Source organism: Syngnathus scovelli, chromosome 6 (genome assembly GCF_024217435.2).
Source record: "Syngnathus scovelli strain Florida chromosome 6, RoL_Ssco_1.2, whole genome shotgun sequence".
Lineage (NCBI taxonomy): Eukaryota > Metazoa > Chordata > Actinopteri > Syngnathiformes > Syngnathidae > Syngnathus > Syngnathus scovelli.
Genome location: NC_090852.1, coordinates 1,840,089 through 1,859,043, shown reverse-complemented (window position 1 = coordinate 1,859,043; position 18,955 = coordinate 1,840,089). Strand labels below are relative to the sequence as shown.

The following is an 18,955-nucleotide window of genomic DNA, read 5'->3' as shown; positions in this document are numbered from 1 at the left end:
AATCCACCTCTGTCAGACGAAGGCAGACCTAAGATGCTGGCCCAGCGAAGAATTTCCTTCCCAGGTCTTTCTTTACCAGGTCCGGCTAGTGGACGCTGGCCCGTCGACGGTGTACAGGGCGTCGTCCTCCGTCAGCCAGATGATGGGTATGAGAGGTCCCGGGTTTCGGCACCAAAATGTTAGAGATTTGCTCACTCCAACTTATTTTGCAAGAACCACACAGGAGACAGGCAAGTTCTTTTAGACACCTGCAGGTGGAGAGTTCACTCGTTACAGGAATGAAGTCTGCCCTCCTTCCTGCACGTGGATATTTATTAAGAGAAACAGAGTGGGGGTATGGGTAGGCTGGCTAAAGCCCTTGTCCTCTAGTCTAAACATGTCAGGGGATGTTTTACGACCTTGTGATAAGGAGGACAAGGTAAGGTATTTATTACCTGTTGCATTCCAACATAATCCTACGATAAAGATAACCTGAAAAACCCTAACAAAAAGTCTCTACGAGTAATAATGATAGCGGATTTGTGAAACCGTTTGGTCACACCCATTACCTTGTTCGGTATTCCCGCCCCAAAGGATGTGATGTAATAGATAAAAATACATAATAGAAAATGGAGAAAAGTCCACAAACAGCAACCTCACATATGAGTCCCTTCTCTCCAGGTGGGTGAGGGCCGAGTGGAGGGCAGAGCAGATGGCATCCTCAGAGGACCGCTTGGCACGGTACGCAAACTGGAAAGGGTCAATGGTGGGGGGGAGAACGGACTTGATGTGCTCCAAGACCAGCCGCTCAAAGCACTTCATGATGATGGGCGTCAGTGCCACAGGGCGGTAGTCATTGAAGCAGGACGGTGCAGGTTTCTTCGGCACAGGAACGATGGTGGCAGCCTTGAAACACGAGGGGACGATGGCCTGCTGCAGGGAAACGTTAAAGATGGCCGTGAAGACACCCGACAGCTCCCCAGCGCAGTCCTTCAGCGCTCGACCCGGGATGTTGTCACGGCCAGCCGCCTTACGGGTGTCAATAGCGGCAAGCGCCCTCCTCACTCCGTCGGCAGAGAGGCACAGGGGCTGCTCGTGTGGGGGGGGGGAGTGGTCTTCAGTGGGCAAGTGCTGTTCTGGGCGTCGAAGCGAGCAAAGAAGCGGTTAAGATCGTTGAGCAGACGGACGTCGCCCTCAAAGCTCCGCGGCGCTGGCTTGTTGTCCGTGATGGTCTGAATGCAGCGCCAAAGGCTCCGTGCGTCCTTGCTGTCCTTGAAGTGGGTCCTTTCCTGCTGGCCCAAAGTCCTCTCTCCTAACCTATCTACAAGCTTAACATTTGACAAAGTCCAATTCGAAGCTTAAAATTTGACAGTCCAATTTGAAGACCTTAGAAATTCATCTCAGTAGATTTTGATCCAATCTCAAAAAGAATGAAAAATCCATCTTTCGTGTAAACTGCCATCGCCCTGACCAGGAAGAAGAGCCCTTTTCTTGTCCGAAGCCAAGCTTTTATTGGCTCGTCAGCTCCTCTGGCATTACCTCATCGGAGAGGAATGCATGACCTCATTGGAATGTGTGGAATGCCTGGTATGCTAGGAATGAATGACCTCAGCTGATATTTTAGTATTGCTGTATTAGCGGATCTTCCAGCTGATATTTTAGTAATGCTGTGTCAGCGGATCTCTCAGCTGATATTTTAGTAATGCTGTCTCAGCGGATCCCTCAGCTGATATGTGAGGGTTGCGCAATCTTCACCTGACTTTCACCTGGGAACCACTGGTTGCCTTGGCAACCTTGCTCAAAACAGCAAGCATTGCGCATGACTGTTCTCTTCTACAGGGTGCAGCTGTTTCCTGTTTTGCTCGTTCTTTCAGCCGATTATCACCACTAATATCATTATTAACCATTGAGGTCTCCTCTCAACTTAATACATTCATGTATAGATGGAACAACAATGTTAAATACATGTTGGATATTGATTAAACATTGCATTATCAATAACACATACATCTTGTCTAGTAATGATCAACTGAAAACATAATCATACTTAGCCATAAGTGTTCTTCTAACTTGAACATACATATATTCAAGATTCAAGACATTTTGTTCGCCATGTTTGAGCGTGCCAAACAAGGAATTTGACGTCGGTACATCACAGTCTCTGTTCAACATTTAGGTGACTAACAACACTCAGGACGTGTGAAAAATGATAAATATTCTCAAACATCCCCTGATCTTAAACTCCCAGGAGGGCAAGGAAAAACTCAAAACTCCAACTAGGGGAAATGAGAAACCTTGAGAAGAGACCACAGATGGGAGGATCCCTCTTCCAGAATGACCAGGCTGCAATGGATGCAGAGAGGACACATAGTACAAATAATGTAGACGATTCAAAAAAGGTGTCGAGAGCAGGATGTTATTGCACAGCAATGACTCTGAGACTCTAAGAGTGGTGTGAGTTCATCAGAGCGACAGCCTGGGGGAAGAAGCTGTCTCTGTGTCTGCTGGTTTGGGTGTACAGACCTCAATAATGCCGTCCGGAGGGGAGTAGATCGAACAGACTGCATCCTGGGTGAGAAGGGTCTGTGGAGATGTTAATTGCATGTTTCCTGGTCCTGGACAGGTACAAGTCTTGGATAGATGGCAGCTTGTATATAATAAATATAATATACGTATATATCAAAGTCAAAGTCTGCTTTATTGTCAATTTCTTCACATGCCAAGACATACAAAGAGATCAAAATTACGTTTCCCACTATCCCATGGTGACAAGACATAGTACACAATATACACACAAGTAAACAACACAAAAAGTAAAAACAAGAAGGCACAAACAATGAATAAATAATAAATAAACAAATAGCATATTAAATAAGAGGAGCAAAAATGGAGCATGTGTGCATACAGCAGACAGTCAGAATATAGCGCAAAAGTACAGAATGTTATGCAGGAGGGGGGGAGAGAGTTCAGGATCCTAACAGCCTGGAGTATGAAGCTGTTCGTGAGTCTGGCGGGGCAGGAGCGCCAGAGGGCAGAAGACCAAACAAAGAGTGAGCGTGGTGACTCACATCACACACAATCATGGTCGCCTTGCGGGTGAGCTGGGAGGTGTAAATGTCCTTTAGGGAGGGGAGTGAAGCACCAATAATCTTACCAGATGTGGTCACTATGCGCTGCAGGGCCTTCATGTTTTATTCAGTGCAGCTACCACACCACACAGCGATACAACTGGAGAGGACGCTCTCAATGGTGCCACGGTAGAATGAGGTCATGATGGCCGGAGGAGCACTTGCTCGCCTGAGTTTCCGCAGGAAGTACAGGCGGCGCTGAGCTTTCTTCGCCAGTGATGCAGTGTTGGTGGTCCAGGAGAGGTCCTTACTGATGTGCACCCCCAGGAATATGGTGCTGCTCACTCTCTCCACCACAGCACAGTCAATGGTCAGTGGCAGGTGTTGGGTGCGACCCTTCCGGAAGTCAACAACAATCTCCTTGGTCTTGTTGACGTTCAGCAGGAGATTGTTGTCCCTGTACCACGTGGCCAGAAGGTGGACTTCCGACCTGTATTGAGTCTCGTCGCCCTCTGTGATGAGACCCACCAGAGTGGTGTCGTCAGCAAACTTCACTATGGCATATTTCAGCACGCGGTTGCTGCTGTAAGTTGCAGTGCAGTCATGTGTCAGCAGGGTGAAGAGCAGCGGACTGAGCACACAGCCTTGATGCTGGCGGAGGTATTGTTGCCAACACGTAATACCTGAGGCCTCTGACAGAGGAAGTCCAGTAGCCAATTGCAGAGGAAGGTACCGAGGCCCAGCTTGTTGAGTTTGCAGATGAGTCGCTGTGGTACAATGGTGTTGAATGCAGAACTGAAGTCCACAAACAGCAATCTCACATACGAGTCCCTTCTCTCCAGGTGGGTGAGGGTAGAGTGTAGGGCAGAGCAGATGGCATCCTCAGAGGACCGTTTGGCTCGGTACGCAAACTGGAAGGGGTCTATGGTGGGGGGGGAGAATGGATCTGATGTGCTCCATGACAAGCCGCTCAAAGCACTTCATGATGATGGGTTTCAGTGCCACGGGGCGGTAGTCATTGAAGCAGGATGGAGCAGGTTTCTTTGGCACAGGTACGATGGTGCCAGCCTTGAAACCTGATGGGACGAGGGCCTGCTGCAGGGAAATGTTAAAGATGTCCGTGAAGACACCCATCAGCTCCCCAGCGCAGTCCTTCAGCGCTCGACCAGGGATGTTGTCTGTGCCCGCCGCCTTACGGGTGTTGATAGCGGCAAGCTATCGGCAGAGAGGCACAGGGGCTGCTCGTGTGGAGGGGGAGGGCTCTTCAGCGGGCAAGTGCTGTTCTGAGCGTCGAAGCGAGCAAAGAAGCGGTTCAGATCGTTGAGCAGACGGGTGTTGCCCTCACAGCTCTGCGGCGCGGGCTTGTAGTCCGTGATGGTCTGAATGCCTTGCCATAGGCTCTGTGCGTCCCTGCTGTCCTTGAAGTGGGTGCTAATCTTGCAAGAGAATGCCCTCTTCGATTCCTTGATGCTCCGGGATAGGTCGGCCCTCGCTGTTCTCAAGCCAGCCTAATCCCCATCTCTGAAGGCTTTGTCCCTGGCCCTCAGCAGCCTGAGGACAGCCCCTGTCAGCCATGGCTTCCAGTTAGCCCGAGCGACAATGCATTTTGTGTGGGTCACATCAATGAACTTCGAGATGTAAGAGGAAACAGAGTCAGTATACTCTTCTATGTCCGTCTGATTGTTGCAAGTGGCTGCCTGCTTAAACATTCCCCAGTCAGTTGTGTCAAAACAGTCCTGAAGCGCATACCGTAATTTTCTGACTATAAGTCGCGTTTTTTGTCATAGTTTGGGTGGGGCGGGGGGGCGACTTATAATGAGGAGCGACTTATATGTGAATTTTTTCAACAAAAAAAAAAAAAAGTGAAATCGCGATAAACGAACCGTGATGTTGCAAGGGATTACTGTAATCTGAATTTCAAGTGACGTCAGCAGCGCGGCGCGGTGTGGCGCGGCGGTTGTTTACAAAAAGGACAAAGATTGATAACGGGATGACAAAGATGACGAAGGGCCCCACGTACTACCGGCATCATTAGCGGCTTTGTTTGTCAGTGACACGGAGGACGAAGTTTGAAGGATTTAAGGATTTGGAGTGACACAGAAGGTTTGAAAGACTATTATGGCTTTTACGCATGCCCGGTCCTACTCTACGGATCTCTCTTTCACCTCCGTGGATAGAAGTCGGGGGCCGGCGCTCCGCCGGGTGGCTGTCCGGGGACGGTGGATGGGGCTCGGTCATGGCTTTTACGCACGCCCGGTCCTATTCTATGGATCTCTCTTTCACCTCCGTGGCTGGAAGTCCACGCCGCCACAAGCCTGGAAGTTTGTTTTGTTAAATAAAGAGCCGTTTACCAAACCCACGTCTTTCCTTGTACTTTAACGCTACAATATAGTTATATACTAGATCTGTGGAATAACGACGAGGCTGAAGTCAGGGTGCACGCGCGGCGTTGTTGACAAAGGACGAGGAATTTGATCGATGGATTTAATGATTTAGAGTGCACAGATGGTTTGATAATATTATTGCTTATATAATAGTTATTTGATATCTAATTTATATATCGTTATATGGGCCTGTGTAATATTTTGAAGTGCAAGCGCCGTCAGCCATTGTTAACATAAAGGACGATCGATGGATTTAATGAATTGGAGTGACACAGATCGTTTTATAAACGTGTTATTTATGTAATAGTTTTTTTTAATAACTCTGAATGTTACGTCAGGCCCGTTTTCAGCTCTTTGTTTGTGTTTATGTCACGTTAGCATACCCATCGTTTAGCCTGTTGTTTCTCGTTCATGTCTGTTCTTGGTGTTGGATTTTGTCGAATAAATTTCCCCCCAAAATGAGACTTGTACTCCGGAGCGACTTATATATGTTTTTTTTCACGTTATTGTGCATTTTATGGCTAATGCGACCTATATTCCGGAGCGACTTTTAGTCCAAAAATTACGGTATGTATATATGTATATAAAGATATTGCTCAAACTGTTTCAGATTAAAATGATGGCAAAGCAAAATCATATTCCAAAGTTGTGTGTTGCTACTTGCTCGAACAAGTTGTATCCTCCCAATTACTAACAATTTATTTTATTAGATTTATTAGTTTCCATCAGGGCACCCATATGTCAAGCTTTAACACCAGGTGAAATTTGGAATTTCTACATGTTTTAGGATTGCCAGTTTGCCCGGGCCAAATCCAAGACCCAATTACGCACCATCTGAACTTCCATGCCACTTGACAGCATTCCCTAAATAAACAGTCCGTGTTGCACATGGTCCTGCCTCGTTCACGACACGCTGGCTGCCGCGCTGGTCCGCGCTGGTTTGCGCTGGTCCGCGCTGGTCCGCGCTGGTCCGCGCTGGTCCGCTCTTGTTCGCGCTTGCTCACAGTGATGCACATTGCTCAGAGGCATGCCCTGCGCTATCAGCGTGTATTTAAACGTCGTTCTCCCGTCAATTGAAAACCCGCAAAGTAGCGCATTCGCAGAACGTGAATTGCGAAGTGGTGAGGGGTCAGTGTATATGATAATAATCTCTTACCCGTAGCACCACCAATTTTTTGTTTTATTTTGATGCACCAAGCCCGTTGAACAGAAATCGGTATCTAACTTCTGGAGTCTTTGTGTTTATATAATTGGTTGACAAGGGTACAATTCTACAGATTATGTGGGTTGTGGCTTCCTTATGAGCATCCTTGGGCGTTCCCCCATCTGGTCCTCCAGTCACCAAGGCGACAACCTTTCTGTCAACACATAGCTACGCTTCAATCATCGAGACTCCTCCATCTTTGGGCGTTTCTGTCACCAAGGCGACAGCCTTTCTGTTACCATGGGGTTATTATTCTTGGCATCAGATTTCTTGCACACACCTAACTCTCGCAGCCTATCTTACATTCTTGGCCTATGGTCTTAGTCTTTCTTGCGTGTTTCTTCATTCTTCATAAACTTTATTATCCCCCTGGGAGTTAATTTGTTTTGCAACAGCAGAACAACACATAAAGTCACGATTAATTTAAAAACATCACAGAACATGGGAAGGCGTTAAATTAGTCATTTATCATTACATTGTGCAGCAAGATCTAACTAACTAACTAACTAACTAACTAACTAACTAACTAACTAACTAACTAACTAACTAACTAACGTATTTATTTAAGGCGCACCTAAAAACCTAAAATTTTCTCAAAAGCTGACAGTGCACCTTATAGTCCGGTACACCTTATATATGGATCAGTTGATGAATTTGTTCATCCATACTGGTTGTACACAGTGCTCTACCAAAATATTTCGGTCCGTTTTAGTACGACTAGTAAATTACAAGGTTGCATCGCTTCCCAGCATTACGGCAACCATGGTCAGGGGGCGTCACTGAATAACTGTTGTACCCGTGAGGCTATTTCATTTTAAAATAGGCTGCTCCGTTAATGTTTCGAGTAAGTTTACGGATTGATATGGAAGGGAAACATAGGTAAGCAGTACCAATGTGTTAGATCGAACTTTAGTCAGTTCCGATCATTTTATAGGAGATAGTTTGAGAAACGCGATTGTTTACACTTTGCTCTGAGGCTCATGGGAGTCTGCGATCTGAGGCTCATGGGAGTTTGCGGATGGCTAATGCTATAATGATAGCTGCTATACGCACGAGGCTATTTCATGTCAAAATAGGCTGCTCTGTTAATGTTTCGAGTAAATGTACGGATCGATATGAAAGGGAAACACAGGTAAGCAGTACCAATGTATTAGATCGAACTTTAGTTAGTTCTGATCATTTCATAGGAGATCATTTGAAAAACGTGATTGTTTACACTTTGCTGAGGCTCATGGGAGTCGCGAGCTGAGGCTCATGGGAGTTTGCGGGTAGCTAATGCTATAATGCAGTGCTTCTTAACCTGGGTTTGATCGAACCCTAGGGGTTTCGGTGAATCGGCTTCAGGGGTTCGGCAGAGCTGGTATGTCATTGCCCCGCCCCCGCCCTGTCCCTGCCCCGCCCCAGTCTGTTTTAGTACAACTAGTAAATTACAAGGTCGCATCGCTTCCCAGCATTACGGCAACCGTGGTCAGGGGCCGTCACTGAATAGCTGTTGTACCCGTGAGGCTATTTGATTTCAAAATAGGCTGCTCCGTTAATGTTTTGAGTAAATTTACAGATCGATATGGAAGGTAAACATAGGTAAGCAGTACCAATGCGTTAGATCGAACATTTGTCAGTTCTGATCATTTTATAGGAGATAGTTTGAGAAACGCGATTGTTTACCAATTGGTTATTGGCTAGTGGATGCATATCGCAACCCTAGTCAACCTCAGTTTGATGCTTCGATTTTATGCGCCTTTTACTCCGGTGCGCCCTATATATGAAATAATTTCTAAAATAAAAAATTCAATGAGGGTGCGCCTTACAATCCAGTGCGCCTTACAATCCAGTGCGCCTTTTGGTGCGAAAAATTAACTAACTAACTAACTAACTAACTAACTAACTAACTAACTAACTAACTAACTAACTAACTAACACCTATATACCTCAGGGGCAGGCTCACAATACCTGGTTCAAGAAGCCGATAGTGGTTGGCACAAATGTGTTCCTTCCTATACCTGTTCGTTCTGAGCCTAAGTAACAAGTACCGGCGGCCAAAGAGGAGGAGCCTGTAGTGGCAGGCCAGCGTGTGGGCAGGGTGGAACAGAATGTCCGTAGCTTTCCTAGTGGCTTTTGACGCACGAGGCAGCATTCTTTCTCTGTGTCTCTGTTCTGTGCAGCAGCTCCTTGGCTTCCCACTTTCTACCCATCCCTTTCAGATCTTCTTTGAAAGTTGATTGCCAGGTCTTCCTTGGCCTTACCTTCTTTCCTTTTCCCTGATTCTTTTCTCTGTCATTGTTTCTGATAGCTTGCACTGACCAGTTCTTTTCAGGATTTCCTTGTTAGTATGTACGTCCAGTATTCTTCTCAAGCGTCTTTGCTGGAAAAAATATCTAGTTTCTGGACAATTGCTGCTGTCATTCTCCAGATTTCACTTGCTGTTGGTATTACTATTGAACTGAACAGTCATAGTTCGATCTTGCTTGACAGTGACTTTGGCTGCCAAATGCTTCTGAGTCTTTGAAACACAACCATTGCTTTTCCAAATCTGCATATCACATCATTGTCTGCTTCTCCATCACTTGCGATAATGCTTCCCAAAGAGGTGAATGTTTCAACTTTCTCAATGGTTTCTGTGCCCAGTTTGATTTCCCTCTGACCTTTTCCCACTGCCATTATGTTGGTCTTTTGGTTGTTAATTCTGAGTCCTATTCTGCTGGCTGCGTTGCCGAGTGTCTCAGTCAAACACTGCAACTGCTGTAAGTTGTAAGTTATCTGCAAAATCAAGATCTGTCAACATTTGTTCTTCTGTCCATTTGATTCCAAAGTTATCAACATAATTGTTGGACACCTGTTCTTAATGGGAAAAAGTCTGGATTTCCACTTCTTGTTCTGATGGTATAGCTGGAATTCAGGTATATGTTCCTGAAGATGATCACATGCATACTTTGATGGAATTCCTTGGTGTCATGCAATTGTCCACATTGAGTCTCAGTGCACGCTGTCAAAAGCTTTCTTAAAGTCAATGAAGTTGATTGCCAGCGATTGCTGGAATTCAAGGCTTTGTTCGATGGCATTTTTCAATGTAAAGATTTGTTCAGTGCATTACCGGCTTGGCCTGAAGCCTGCTTGTTCTTCTCTCATCTTTGAATCACTAATTTCAGTCTGTTCAACATGACAATTGAAAATACTTTTCCTGGGACTGAAAGCAGTGTGATACCTCTACAGTTGACACAGTCGCTGAGTCTTAACTTGACAAACATTAGATATCATTTTAAGATGGTATGATTGTGCTTTTCAACAAGACTGTTACATGTTCAGTTATTAGTATTATTTCCCTTAATGTTGGCCTGTAATAAGAAAACAGAATATTTATATCTGCAGCTAGTGTCATCGACTATCATTTGCTATTTGCTAGTGCAACTATATTTCGTGACAATTGTATTTTGTGTCTAACTAAAAGAGTGCCAAGCATAGAATTTGGGGGATGTTACCAAGGAGCTAATTGTTGCTTCTTCCTTGAAAGACAGATTAATGTAATTTATGACATTTACCACATTATTATTTATTAAATTATTTAATACATTATTGTGATATTTGCTTTAATGACATTTAGCATGAGTAATTCAGTGTAGAACTGGGTCCTTTTACTATGGGTCCTTTTCTCCACTCCTCTGGGACACACTCCTGTGTCCAGCATTTGTTCAACAGCTCTGTCATCTTCTTTACAATAGCTTGGCCACTGACCTTCAGTAAGGAAGTACTCTCGCCCAGGCAGTACCGTAATTTCCGGACTATAAGCCGCAACTTTTTTCCAAAATTTTGGACCCTGCGGCTTATAGTCAGGTGCGGCTTATATAAGATTTTTTTTCGAGATTTTTGTGATGACTTGATCACTTTTACTCTTAACACTATTATATGCAGTAAAAGCTACAAAACAAACTGACAAATAACTCGTTTTCAAATCGACGAGTAAAAACTGGTCAAATATTTTTAAAAAAAGCTATTATTAAAAGTGAAGACAATTTGCAATTCTAGTAATGACACACGAATTTGATGCACAATTTGTCTTCGCTTGCCACATAGAATGATGTGGCGGGCCGTATCTGGCCCCCGGGCCTTGAGTTTGACACCTGTGCTCTAAACCCTTTCTCTTACTCTGCCATATCACTCAGAGATTACACAAAGCAGTGGCGCTGTTTGGACAATCTGCATTGTAATTGTACTAAGTTCATCTTGTTTTTCCTTTTTTTTTAATCACTTCACTGGTTTCTTTTAAATCAAACAAGTTGTTTGATAACAACTTGTTTGATATAAAAGAAACCAGTGAAGTAATCTGCATTGTATTAAAACCCAATCAATCAGCATTTAAATTCAATTCTTCTGACATTTTGCTCACCAAAAACAAGTTGTAATGAATGTGAACTTTTAATGCATTTTATTCAGAAGGTTACTTTGAACCTTAAACGGCGGCGTGGCGTACTTATGGATTTTTACGGCCTCCGGCCTCCAGGGGGCTCTAGCAGGAAGCAAGAGCGGGACAGGCGAAGAAGAGATAATGCGCCGAAGAAGACGCGCGAGTTTGTGTTTACATTTCGCGCATCACGCGATCAAGACGGACATTATTGAAAGGAAGCCTTTATACACAAACCGTCATCATGGGGGACAAAAGAAATGCATATGATGCCGCTTTTAAGCCAAAGACAGTCGATGTTGATGACATTATCTTGTGTCTACTCTGGAGCGTACTTATGGATTTCTACGGCCTCCGGTCTCCAGGGGGCGCTCTAGCAGGAAGTAAGAGTGAGACAGACGAAGAAGAGATAATGCGCCGAAGAAGACGTGATCGTCTCGCGCATCACGCACACACCCGCATTCACACAAAGACAGGAAGCTTTTATACACAAACCGTCATTATGGGGGATAAAAGAAATGCATATGATGCCGCTTTTAAGCAATACGTGTCGCTCGCTAGTTTAATATAATTTAGCGCTTCGTGCATGAATAAGATTACCATGAACAGAACCTCTTCACACTCGAAGAAATGCATAAAACCGACGACGAAAGAGAGACAGAGAAAGTGCGAGGCGAAGGATATCTAACGCTATTCCAATCGGACACTAAGGAGGAAGACTTCGATAGTTTCAGTGCACAGGAGGAAGATGAGGAAGGCTCTTTTTTTACTTTTACTGGTATGTTTTTTTTAACCAGCCCTGTTCGTGCTGTGCTACCGTGTTGCTGCTGTGTTACTTCCGTGTTGCTGCGGTATTACTGCCGCGTCACAGGCAGTGTTTGGAAAGAAATGCGGTATTACTGCCGCGTCACAGGCAGTGTTTGGAAAGAAATGTTAAGGTATGTTATTAAAGCTTTAAAAAAAACTTTCTGTGTCCAGTCTTTCTTCGCTAATAACTCGCATGCACACTTCCGCGTTGCTGCGGTACTACTGCTGCATCACAGGCAATGTTAAGAAAGACATGTTCAAGTATGTTATTAAAACGTTAAAAAGGCTTTCTATGTACTGTCTTTCTTTGTAAAAAACCCGTGTGCACGTGCGGCTTATAGTCTGGTGCGGCTTATGTAAGAAAAAAATGAAATATCCCTAAATTTTAGCTGGTGCGGTTTATAATCCGGTGCGGTTTATAGTCCGGCAATTACGGTAATTCAGTGTAGAACTACCACTGTCACTATGGGTCCTTTTCTCCACTCTTCTGGGACACACTCCTCTTTCCAACATTTGTTCGACATCTGTCATCTTCTTAACAGTAGCTTGGTCACTGGCCTTCAAAAGTTCTGCTGGGATTTAATCCATGCTTCGAGCCCTGCTGTTCTTCAGTTTTGCAATTGCGGTATTTACTTCTTCTTTTAGTTTGTTTGTGCTAATTCTAGGGTCTGTTTCTTCTACAAATGCACCAGGGTCAAACAATTCTATTCTGCCTTGCTGATTCAATGTTTCTGAGAAATGTTCAATCTGTCTGGCATTTTGATCTTCTTCAGATGTTAATGTCTTGACCTGTTTGTTCTTGAACGAGTCAATATTTGTGTTGTAGTTGTTGGCGTCAGATGGTTCTTCCACAATTTTATCAAGTGTCTTATTCTTATTTGCTGCTACCTGTGTTTCATCACCTTTACGCTCAAACCGCTGTTTCTTTGTCTTTCTTGCCATTTCTTTTGCTTATGCAGTGCTCGATATTTGTTAGCTGCTCTTTCTCTCGGTTCTATAATTATGGCTTGGTGTCGTTCAGCTCTTGCAGGTTTCCTTTGGTCGATCACCTAAAAAACTCTTGATCTACCAGATTTCTTCAGTGATCCACCTTTAAATTTTGGCTTCTTTTGCCAATGCTCTCTTCAGCAGACTGTTTGCTTCACTGAAACTGCCAGATTTCTTCAATGTTTTCACTCTGTTGGAGCAGTTCAAATCTGTTTTGTAGTTTTGGTCTCAAATTCTGTGGAAGTCTTGGGGTTCTTCAGCTTTTCAAGCTGAATGTCTTGACTGTTTGGCAACTTTTTCAGTTTCAGATTCAGTTTTGCACAGACCAGTGATCAATGCCAATATCTACTCTTTTGCAGGCTTTGACATGTTGCGGTGATGACCACCATCTCCTAGATATGCAGATACGTCAATTTCAGTCAGAGTTGTTACATCTGGAGATTGCCTGGTCTTCTTGTCTTTGTGCCTTGAGAAAAGTATTTCCAATTGTGATTGCATTTGCACTAGAAAACTGAATCCATTTCTTGTTGCTGAGCCAAATAGCCAAAGAGTAACAGCATTCAAGATGGCGGCGCGTGCACACGCAGCGGCCACTCTCTGTCCCGTCAGTACGGTGATTTGTTTGTCTAATGAGTGTTCGTCCGACAGTCTTGTGTGTTCGTCTCGTCCGTGCTACAAGTACAGCAGGCAGGTTCTGCTTGACATCGGCAGAAGTGGGTTTTGCGGCGTTCTGGACTTTGAAGTGTCGACATTAAAGGCGCTCGGACTGCTACGTCCTGAAACGTCGCCGACCTCACCCGCTATTCCTCCCCCGGTTGGGAGCTGTCGGAAACGGTGTGCGAGGAGGCAGAAGAGGGGCAAGCGCGGAGGCGTCCGGGCCAGGCTGGCGGCCAACCCAGCGCGACCGGCGGTGCCCTCCATTCTTCTGGCGAATGTTCGATCGCTGGACAACAAAATGGATTACGCCTGCTGAGGTCTACGAACCGGACGGTGCGGAACTGCTGTGTGCTCGTGTTCATCGAGACCTGGTTGAGTGACAACATTCCGGACTCTGCAGTGCATCTGGAGCGGCTAACGTGCTATCGGGCGGACCGTGCCATTGTACGAGGGGGAAAGTCGCGAGGAGGTGGAATATGCGTCTACATCCGAGAAGAATGGTCCCGGGACTCTGTGGTGGTATGTAAGCACTGCTCGCCGCTTGTGGAATTTGTGATCATTAAGTGCCGTCCTTTTTATCTGCCGAGGGAATTTACCGCGATTCTGCTAGTCGCGGTATACATCCCGCCTTCCAACATCGAAGGAGACAGGATCGCGGCGCTTGGTGAACTGTACCAGGCTGTCAGTGAACAGCAAACAGCGCACCCTGACGGTTTCACCATCTTCGCTGGAGACTTCAATCATGCCAACCTGAAGTCTGTTTTCCCGAGGCTTCACCAGCATGTTCCTTTTCCGACACGTGGAGACAGCTTCCTGGACCTAGTCTACTCAGCGCAAAAGGGAGCTTTCAAAGCCACCCCCCTCCCCCATCTGGGGCTTTCTGACCATCTCACCGTTTTGCTTTTGCCCGCATACAGACAATTGGTAAAGGCATCCAGGCCGGTTCGGAGGCAGGTTCGAGTGTGGCCTGAGGGTGCCTCCGATGCACTTCGTGACTGCTTCGACACCACTGACTGGGACTTGTTTAAGCAGGCAGCCACCTACAATGATTGGACGGACATAGAGGAGTATACTGACTCTGTTACCTCTTACATCACGAAGTGCATCGATGATGTGACTTGCTCGAAATCCGTCGTCACTCGCGCGAACTGGAAGCCGTGGCTGACGGGGGCTGTCCTCAGACTGTTGAGGGCCAGGGACAAGGCTGTCCCGAGGCATCAAAGAAGCGAAGAAGGCGTTCTCGTGCAAGGTCTCCACCCACTTCAAGGACAGCAAGGACGCACGTAGCCTTTGGCGGGGCATTCAGACCATCATGGACTACAAGCCCGCGCCGAGGAACTGTGAGGGCGACGTCCGTCTGCTGAACGATCTGAACCGCTTCTTTGCTCGCTTCGACGCCCAGAACAGCACTTGCCCGCTGAAGACCACTCCCCCCCCACACGAGCAGCCCCTGCGCCTCTCTGCCGACGGTGTGAGGAGGGCGCTTGCCGCTATTGACACCCGTAAGGCGGCGGGCCCTGACAACATCCCGAGTCGAGCGCTGAAGGACTGCGCTGGGGAGCTGTCGGGTGTCTTCACGGACATCTTTAACGTTTCCCTGCAGCAGGCCATCGTCCCCTCGTGTTTCAAGGCTGCCACCATCGTTCCTGTGCCGAAGAAACCTGCACCGTCCTGCTTCAATGACTACCGCCCTGTGGCACTGACGCCCATCATCATGAACTGCTTTGAGCGGCTGGTCATGGAGCACATCAAGTCCGTTCTACCCCCCACCATTGACCCTTTCCAGTTTGCGTACCGTGCCAAGCGGTCCTCTGAGGATGCCATCTGCTCTGCCCTCCACTCGGCCCTCACGCACCTGGAGAGAAAGGACTCATATGTGAGGTTGCTGTTTGTGGACTTCAGCTCTGCCTTCAACACCATTGTGCCGCAGCGACTCATCTGCAAACTCGACGAGCTGGGCCTCAGTACCTCCCTCTGCAACTGGATACTGGACTTCCTCTGTCAGAGGCCTCAGGTGGTGCGTGTTGGCGACAAAATCTCCGCCAGCATCACGCTGAGCACGGGGGCCCCCCAGGGCTGCGTGCTCAGTCCATTGCTCTTCACCCTGCTGACGCATGACTGCACTGCGACCTACAGCGACAACCGCATAGTGAAGTTTGCTGACGACACGACTCTGGTGGGTCTCATCACGAAGGGCGACGAGACTCGGTACAGGTCGGAAGTTGACCTTCTGACCACGTGGTGCAGGGACAACAACCTCCTGCTGAACGTCAATAAGACCAAGGAGATCATTGTTGACTTCCGGAAAGGCCACACAACACACCTGCCGCTGATCATCGACGGTGCTGTGGTGGAGAGGGTGAGCTGCACCAAGTTCCTGAGGGTGCACATCAGTGAGGACCTCTCCTGGTCCGCAAACACCTCGTCACAGGCAAAGAAAGCTCAGCGCCGCCTGTACTTCCTGCGGAAGCTCAGGCGTGCATGTGCTCCTCAGGCAGTCCTGTCTACATTCTACCATGGCACCATTGAGAGCGTCCTCACCAGTTGCATCGCTGTCTGGGGTGGTAACTGCACTGAACAGAACTTGAAGGCCCTGCAGGGCATAGTGAATACGGCTGGTAAGATTATTGGTGCTTCACTCCCCTCCCTGAAGGACATTTACACCTCCCATCTCGCCCGCAAGGCAACCTCGATTGCCAGAGATGTGAGTCACCCGGCTCACTCTTTGTTTGACCTTCTGCCCTCTGGGAAGAGGTACAGGAGCCTGCGCTCCCGCACCACCAGACTCGCCAACAGCTTCTTTCTCCAGGCTGTTAGGGCCCTGAACTCGCTACCCCCTTCTGCGTAGCGTGCGGCACTGTTGCGCTATTTTCGGGAATGTCTGCTGTACGCGGACTTGCTCCTTTTTTTTCTGCTCCTCTTATTTATTTATTTATTGTTGTGTTATTTATTCATTATTTATTCAGCACGCTTTTGTTATACTTGTTTACTTGTTTGTCTGTTGTGAGCCATGTCTTGTCACCGTGGGATAGGGGGGAGCGAAATTTCGGTTTCTTTGTGTGTCTTTGGCATGTGGAGAAATTGACAATAAAGCTGACTTTGACTTTGAAAAAAAAAAAGTAAAGGCCAAAGGTATTGTAAAACAATCAAATGCTATCTTTAATTCATATATTTGTTGGAAGTGACAAAAATGTGTTAATATAGTCGGTATGTATTCCTAGAGTTAATCGGCTAATTAATCGGGACTCGTTCTTTTTCTTTCAAATATCATTTCGGTCGAAACCTAATTATTTACCGTGTGTCAGCCTTGATGCTGACAAATTACAAAATTCACTCTGATTCCCTAGAATCTGACCAAGAAAATGGCACATTGTACTCAAATTTGTCAGAATCTGACCAAGAAAATGCCACGGTGTATTGAGATTGCTGTCAAACTCCCCTTCGACTCCCATCCTTTTAGGAGACATGGCTGTGCCCAGGGCGTCTTGACACATAGGTTTGGCAAAATATTATAAGCTTGCATTAATACAACCAATGTAATCAGAAACTTGTTTGGATAGTTTTTCTTGATAAACCACATACATGTTTCCCCTGAGCGCCACAAGTACACTTTAAAGTGCTCTATGAATAAAGTTGATGAGTTGATTTTAACAAAAATGTTTTCATTTTCTTGAAAGACCAGGGAGGATATGATGTTGCCTGTTTGGAGGACTGGATCTTTAGAGTACCCCAAGTATCTTTATACCTGGAGATGTTGGTGGCTGAGGGACTAAACGTTTGGCCAAGTGTGCAGCCAGCCCTTTCTCTGTTGCCTCCTTGTAAGGAGACACGCTGGAAAGATCTACAGTGTCTGTTGGACATTCCCACCCTCATGTTTCTTGCACCACAGGTTAGTGTCTGACCCAGGGTTTTCCTGAACACATTTTTTTTTTTGCACCAAGTCCAAGTCGAGATAGTATTTGATTTTGAGTTTCCATATCAATCATGATAATGATTTATTTGACTAGTGAAATACAAAGTCACTGTCACATGAACCCAGGCAGCAATATTAATGGCACTCATTTTCTGGAGGTTAACGTTGAAATTTACTCCCTCCTAGAGCAAAAGATCTACATTTGAAGACACTTGGAGTGTTTTAGCATATCACTTGGTGTTTTTTTTTGTTTGTATATGTAATATGACAATACTAATAATCATGATCAATCATGTTAGGCCCGATAAAAGTCATTTGAAATTAATGTGTCACATTGCTTCAACATGCCAATGTCTAATTTTTACAGCTGCCTGACAGATGTAATTCACCATGGAGCCTTGTGTTTTCCACACTGTTGCATGGCGAGAGCTTCACGAGGATGGTGGCAGGTCTGACTAAGTGTGGACCCACCTTGCTGCTCATCAAAGACACAAAGGGATATGTTTTTGGTGGCTTTGCCTCCCTCAGCTGGGAAGTCAAACCACAGTTCCAGGGTGAGAAGTGGATCTTTCAGATTACTCATAATCAATAAATCAATCAATCAATCAATCAATCTTTTATTGGCCAAGTTTGAGCATGCCAAACAAGGAATTTAACTCCGGTAGATCTCGGACTCTGTACAACATTTAGGTGGCTAACAACATTTAGGACGACGTTTGCAAAAACTGACAATTATTCTCAAACTCAAAACTCCTACTAGGGGAAATGAGAAACCTTGAGAAGAGACCACAGATGGGAGGATCCCTCTTCCAGGATAATCAGGCTGCAATGGATGCAGAGAGGACACATAGTACACATAATATGGACAATCCAAAGATAAAGCATTGAGGGCAGGATATTATTGCACAGCAATGTCTATGAGACTCTGAGTGGTGTGAGTTCATCAGAGGAACAGCCTGGGAAAAGAAGCTGTTTCTGTGTCTGCTGGTTTTGGCGTACAGCGCTCTGTAACACTGTCCGGAGGGGAGTAGTTCAAACAGACTGTGACCTGGGTGAGAAGGGTCTGTAGAGATGTTACATGCACCTTTCCTGGTCCTGGACAGGTACAAGTCTTGGATAAATGGGAGGTCGGTCCCGATTATCTTTTCTGCAGTCCTGATTGTCCGTTGCGGTCTGTGCTTGTCTTGTATGGTGGCCGATCCAAACCAGCCAGTGATGGAGGTACAGAGGATAGACTGGATGATGGTAGTATAGAAGGTCTTCAGCAGCTCCTGTGGCAGGTTAAACTTCCTGAGCTGTCTCAAAGTACAGCCTCTGCTGGGCCTTCTTCCGGACAGAGTCTATGTGGCCGGTCCATTTCAGGTCCCGAGAGATTGTGGATTCCAGGAGCTTGAAGGTGTCTGTGTAGAGAATAGCATTACTGAGGATAGTGAAGGGTCGATATGGTGAAGGGTCTCTCCTGAAGTCCACTGTCATCTATACAGTCTTGAGCGGGTTCAGCTCCAGGTGGTTTTGCCTGCAGCAATGGACCAGCTGCTCCACCTCCTGTCTGTATGCAGT

General features: G+C 46.2%; 2 protein-coding genes across 5 annotated transcripts in view; both read left to right on the top strand.

Moving 5' to 3' along the window:
- The window catches only part of LOC137839501 (uncharacterized), a 130,982-nt gene that overhangs the window by 87,517 nt on the left and 24,510 nt on the right, over positions 1 to 18,955 (top strand). The window lies entirely within an intron of this gene.
- meak7 (MTOR associated protein, eak-7 homolog) overlaps positions 1 to 18,955 on the top strand; it is a 73,355-nt gene that overhangs the window by 38,183 nt on the left and 16,217 nt on the right. For all 4 annotated transcript variants that reach the window (XR_007482139.2, XM_049723062.2, XM_049723065.2 and 1 more), the window contains exons 5-6: positions 17,160 to 17,371; positions 17,763 to 17,949. Coding sequence is in view for 3 of the 4 variants with exons in the window: in XM_049723062.2 (XP_049579019.1) it covers positions 17,160 to 17,371; positions 17,763 to 17,949 (399 nt within the window). In the remaining variant the exon portion in view is untranslated. The remainder of the gene's footprint in view (positions 1 to 17,159; positions 17,372 to 17,762; positions 17,950 to 18,955) is intronic.